Source organism: Nerophis lumbriciformis, linkage group LG24 (assembly GCF_033978685.3).
Source record: "Nerophis lumbriciformis linkage group LG24, RoL_Nlum_v2.1, whole genome shotgun sequence".
NCBI classification, from domain to species: domain Eukaryota; kingdom Metazoa; phylum Chordata; class Actinopteri; order Syngnathiformes; family Syngnathidae; genus Nerophis; species Nerophis lumbriciformis.
Genome location: NC_084571.2, coordinates 9,493,910 through 9,499,919, shown reverse-complemented (window position 1 = coordinate 9,499,919; position 6,010 = coordinate 9,493,910). Strand labels below are relative to the sequence as shown.

The following is a 6,010-nucleotide window of genomic DNA, read 5'->3' as shown; positions in this document are numbered from 1 at the left end:
TGAAGGATCGTTGTGTTTGTGGTTCTACCAGCGTGATTTGCGGTGGTAGCGATGTTAGCGGCGTTAGCTATTTGACGTCATTGACGAGTGCAAGTAATTTATTTCCATAAAAGCGCTAGGCACCAAATTTTAGTTTTCCGGCGCTGTTACGCCCCCGTTTGTGGTAGCGTTTGTAGGCGAAGGCGGCGTTAGCGACGCCCCGCTGGTCGGCTGTCCTGCTTCCGTCTCCTCTCTGTCAAGGCAACCGGCGTTTCCATTCTGGCAGACTCCGTAAACCTCGGTCATTTCCGAGGCGTCCTCCTGGTCGTCGCCATCGTCATCTCGGCGTTGGAGACCCTGCCCCTGGCTCTCACGGGGCACCAACGCCATCCTGCCGTCGTCCTGCGCCGGCCGGCGCCGCTCCGCCCGACGGTCCTCCACCTTCCTGCTGGCGCGACAGAGGGCTTTCCTGAAGCCCTGCTTGAAGTTGTCCGACAGGAAGCCGTAGACGAAGGGGTTGGCGCAACTGTTGGCGTAGCCGAGCACCACCACAAAGTAGTAGAGGCCCTGGTAGTCGGAGGGCAGCGCCACCAGCAGGTTGACCACGTTGAGCGCGTAGAACGGCAGCCAGCAGAAGACGAAGACGGCCACCACGATGACCACCATGCGCGTCACCTTTCTCTCCGACTTCCTGCGCTTGGCGGAGGCGGCGTGCACCTTCTTGGCCGAGCTGCGGACCTTGAAGACGATGAGCAGGTAGCAGAAGCAGATGATGAGGAGTGGGCACAGGAAGCCCACGCTGGACGTGTACACGATGAAAGCCGCTCGCCACACGTTGGCCGGCTGCGGCCACACAATGTTGCAGGTGCCGCTAGCCTTCTGGACGTTGGCGAAGACCACCACGGGCAGCACCACCAGGAAGGACAGCGCCCACACGGTGCCGTTCACCATCTTGGCCACCCGGGGGCGCCGCCATTTGGCCGAGCGTATGGGGTGGTTGATGGCCAGGTAGCGGTCCACGCTCATGACGGTGAGGCAGAAGATGCTGGTGAACTGGTTGATGGAGTCCACCGTCATCACCAGGCGGCACATGAACGACCCGAACGGCCACGCCTGCAGCGTGTTCTGCACCGCCAGGAAGGGCAGGCCCAGCATGAAGAGCTCGTCGGCGACGGCCAAGTTGAGGATGTAGATGTTGGTCACCGACTCCATCTTGGAGTAATGCAGCACGATGTGGATGACCAGCGTGTTTCCGCCCAGGCCGATGGCGCACACGATCACGTAGATCAGTGGGATCAGTACGCCGGCCGCGTCGGACCCCCACGGCCCGTCCGAGGCCGTGGGGTTGGTGCGGTTGAGCAACGACTCGTTGAGGTCGCTGGCGTTGAAAACGGGAAAGTCAGAGAAGAAGACGTCGCTGGCATTCTCGGCCTCCATGTTGCGATGGCGTCAGGCTGGATCTAAGCCTCGAGACCAAACAGAGAGCATGACAAGTTCCTCCAGTGTGTTTTTAGTGCGTCCTTGCACACATTCACGCCTGCAAGAAGACAACAATAGCATCAACATTGGCTTCACGTTACGTTCATCACCTTGGGTCGTCATGGAAACCAGCCCCAGGGAGGCACTGATATCAGTGTCATCAGTCAAATAAATGTCAACACTTCTTTTTTTTCATGGCATGACGTTTTTCTTCTTTATACACATTCTTAAACATGTCAACATCACTGCATTACATATTATACATACATACATACATACATATATACATACATACATATATACTGTATGTATATATATTGTGTGTATATATATATATATATACATGTACTGTATATATATATGTATATATATATATATATATATATATATGTATATATATATATATATATATATATATATATATATATATACATATATATATATATATATACATATATATATATATATATATATATATATATATACATATATATATATATATATATATATATATATATACATATATATATATATATATATATATATATATATATATATATATATATACATATATATATATATATATATATATATATATATGTAAATAAATAAGGTGAATACAAGTTAAATGAAGGATCGTTGTGTTTGTGGTTCTACCAGCGTGATTTGCGGTGGTAGCGATGTTAGCGGCGTTAGCTATTTGACGTCATTGACGAGTGCAAGTAATTTATTTCCATAAAAGCGTTAGGCACCAAATTTTAGTTTTCCGGCGCTGTTATGCCCCCGTTTGTGGTAGCGTTTGTGGGCGAAGGCGGCGTTAGCGATATATATATATATATATATATATATATATATATATATATATATATATATATATATATATATATATATATATATATATATATATATATATATATATATATATATATATGTATGTGTGGGGAAAAAAAATCACAAGACTATTTCATCTCTACAGGCCTGTTTCATGAGGGGGGGTACCCTCAATCGTCAGGAGATTTCCTGAGGATTGAGGGTACCCCCCCTCATGAAACAGGCCTGTAGAGATGAAATAGTCTTGTGATTTTTTTTCCCCACACATACATATATTGCGCTCTAATACGGTATCGAGCACTATTTTTTGGATAACCTTATTAAGACATATATATATATATATATATATATATATATAGGGGACGGCGTGGCGCTGTTGGGAGAGTGGCTGTGCCAGCAACCTGAGGGTTCCTGGTTCGATCCCCACCTTCTACTAAGCTAGTCACGTCCGTTGTGTCCTTGAGCAAGACACTTCACCCTTGCTCCTGATGGGTCGTGGTTAGGGCCTTGCATGGCAGCTCCTGCCATCAGTGTGTGAATGTGTGTGTGAATGTGTGTGTGAATGGGTGAATGTGGAAATAGTGTCAAAGCGCTTTGAGTACCTTGAAGGTAGAAAAGCGCTACACAAGTATAACCCATTTATATATATATATATATATATATATATATATATATATACATATATATATATATATATATATATATATATATTAAGCTATATATATTGTAGATGTATGTCCTTATGTATAGATATTAGGAGTGTCCTGATCCAATATTGATAAAAAATGTATGGATAGTATAATCTTGCATGGGAAATGTGTGGTATCATGTGCGATACAAGTAGTCCTGCAGCGTGTTTATTTGTGTGTGACAACGCGGCAGCACAACTTTTAACAGGGGCCAGGAAACGCGAGCATATAACCCCAGTTCTTCAGAGTTTGCACTGGCTCCCTGTTCATTTTAGAATTGATTTTAAATCCTTGCTGTTTGTTTTTAAAGCTTTACATGGACTGGCACCTCAATATATCTCGGACCTCATCCAAATGTACACTCCTACGCGCACTCTGAGGTCCGAGAGCCAGCTCCAGCTCGTGGTGCCCAAGACCAGACTTAAATCCAGGGGAGACAGGGCCTTCTCTGTGGTCGGCCCTAAGCCCTGGAACACTCTGCCCCTCCATGTTCAAACTGCTCCCACAGTGGAGTGTTTTAAGTCTTGTCTTAAGAACCACTTTTATTCTTTGGCTTTTAACACTACGTAAGTTGTGTGGTCCTCTGTCCTCTGTTGTCCTCTGTGTTTTTTTTTAATCAATTTTGATTTCTATTTACTGTTTTAATTGGTTTTTCCCTTTAAAATCGTTTTTAATCATATTTATTTTTATATTGTTTTTATATTGGTTCTTTATTTATTTATTTTTTTGTTTTTATTCAGTCATTGGTGGAGCTAAGGAAAATATTTGATTATTGTTTTTAATATTGTTTTTAATATTGTTTTGCAGCACTTTGGAAACATTTTTGTTGTTTGAATGTGCTATATAAATAAAGTGGATTGGATTGATTGGATTGGATATGCTGTGCGATACAAGCAGCCCTGCAGCGAGCGTGTTTACATGTTTGTGGAATCATGTTCGATACAAGCAGTCATGCAGCATGTTTACCTGTGTGTGACATATTGTGTGACACAGGCAGTCCTGCAGCGTGTTTACTTGTGTGTGATATCATGTGCGACACAAACAGTCCTGCATCGTGTTTACTTGTGTGTGATGCCATGTGCGATACAAACAGTCCTGCATCGTGTTTACTTGTGTGTGGTATCATGTGCGATACAAGCAGTCCTGCATCGTGTTTACTTGTGTGTGGTATCATGTTCGATACAAGCAGTCCTGCAGCATGTTTATTTATGTTTGACACACTGTGCGATACGAGCAGTCCTGCAGCGTGTTCACTTGTGTGTGATGTCATGTGCGATACAGCAGTCCTGCAGCCTGTTTACTGTGTGATATTATGTGCGGTACAAGCAGTCCTGCAGCATGTTTACTTGTGTGTGATATCATGTGCGATACAAGCAGTCCTGCAGCCTCTTTACTTGTGTGTGATATCATGTGCAATACAAGCAGTCCTGCAGCGTGTTTACTTGTGCAAAGTTGAACAGACAGTTCACATCTAAATGTCCTCCAATAAGCACACTCCTCTATTTTAGTCAAGTCATTTACTAAAGGTAAACCTGCTAGGCTATACGCTACTAGGAGCTAGCAGTTACACAACAGTTAAGCACACAGTAGCACACAAGCTAGACATACGTAATAATAATTGAACAATAAAACAGCACATTTGTCAATAAAATATGCATATGTTCCTTCTTGACTGCACTTAAATGTAGAATATATGTATAATATATTTATATTATTCACATGTGAATAATACTGTATAGTATTTGTTGTCTATTGTGAGCGAACTGTGGTGCTGAATTTCCCCCAGGGATCAATAAAGTACTTTCTATTCTATTCTATTCTATTCCATAAACAAGCATCAAATAATTATAGTTACATATAACTTACACATACAAAGTCTCCAAGGCAGAAGCGTATTCGAAAGTATGCGGTAACAAACGTGTCCGCATCATTCAACTTACTTCACTCCCCTTCCACTTAAAGGCAAGTCCATTACGGTTTATAATTTATAATTTATAATGTAATTCATGACGGCCGCAGTTCTCTTTTAAAAAAGTACTAAGAGTTTAGGCAAATATTCTTTGATCGTTTGGTAAGCTGCTCGAAATTTGATGGCTGACGAGCTACCGGTGTGAGACCCCTGCTCTGTGACGTCACATTTCATAATGATATGCTATATGCTAAATGCTAATCGTGCTAACGTCAGGACTTGGTTGAGCAGCGCCTTCATCATAAAGGTCAACCTGTGTGGCAGAATTGAAAGCTTGTGGGAGGAGCACGCACACGCACATGCACACGCACACACACACACACCCCCGCACACACACACACACACACACACACAGTGATTGAAGGCATCAGAAGACTAACTCGAACGTCACACAGTCGAGAGCAGACCTTCACCAATGCAGAAAAATCCTAATTGTGTGTGTGTGTGTGTGTGTGTGTGCATGTGTGTGTGTGTGTGTGTGTGTGTGTGTTTTGTATTGAATGCTACAGTGAGCACCATTAAGAGTAACCACATAGTAATAATAAAGAATACTATTTTCTTATTTTTCATGAGCAAACATTGTTGAAGTTGTTCTGAAACTTTGTCTTGTTTTCAAGCAGCATATTGGTGCTAAAATGCTAAGATGCTAACCAACAACATGACCATGCCGTGGCTTGCAAATAAATCCTGCCAGCAACTGAGCTTACCTTTGAGCTTCTTCCTGTCGTCACAAGGCGGACACGAGCTCGCACGTGTCGCCGGGCTCCATCGACTCAGGTCCACGTCTCATCGTGAGCCGGGGCTGCGGCGGAACCCCCAAAAGTGGAAGAGAACCACGGAGATGCAGCCGGAGCAGGTCCACGGCTTGTAACTAGGAAACAGACAGTCAAGTGGGAGGTGTCTAAAGACAATCGTGTGTGTGCGTGTGTGTGTGTGTGTGTGTGTGTCTGGTTGGCATTATTGGTGGGATGGCTACCTTTATTGATTCATATACATTTATACATTCATGTGCTTTTAGACAACCATATACATTTCTATACCTTGTTACATTTATGCAAGTTCA

At 43.3% G+C, this 6,010-nt stretch overlaps 1 protein-coding gene across 1 annotated transcript; it reads right to left on the bottom strand.

Moving 5' to 3' along the window:
* LOC133620693 (somatostatin receptor type 5-like) lies at positions 1 to 1,392 on the bottom strand (the record flags this gene model as incomplete). The annotated part of the gene is made up of 1 exon (XM_061982295.1): positions 1 to 1,392. A coding segment is annotated over one exon (1,263 nt), but the record flags the coding sequence as incomplete, so codon positions are not given.
* Between the last annotated feature and the right edge of the window lie 4,618 nt (positions 1,393 to 6,010).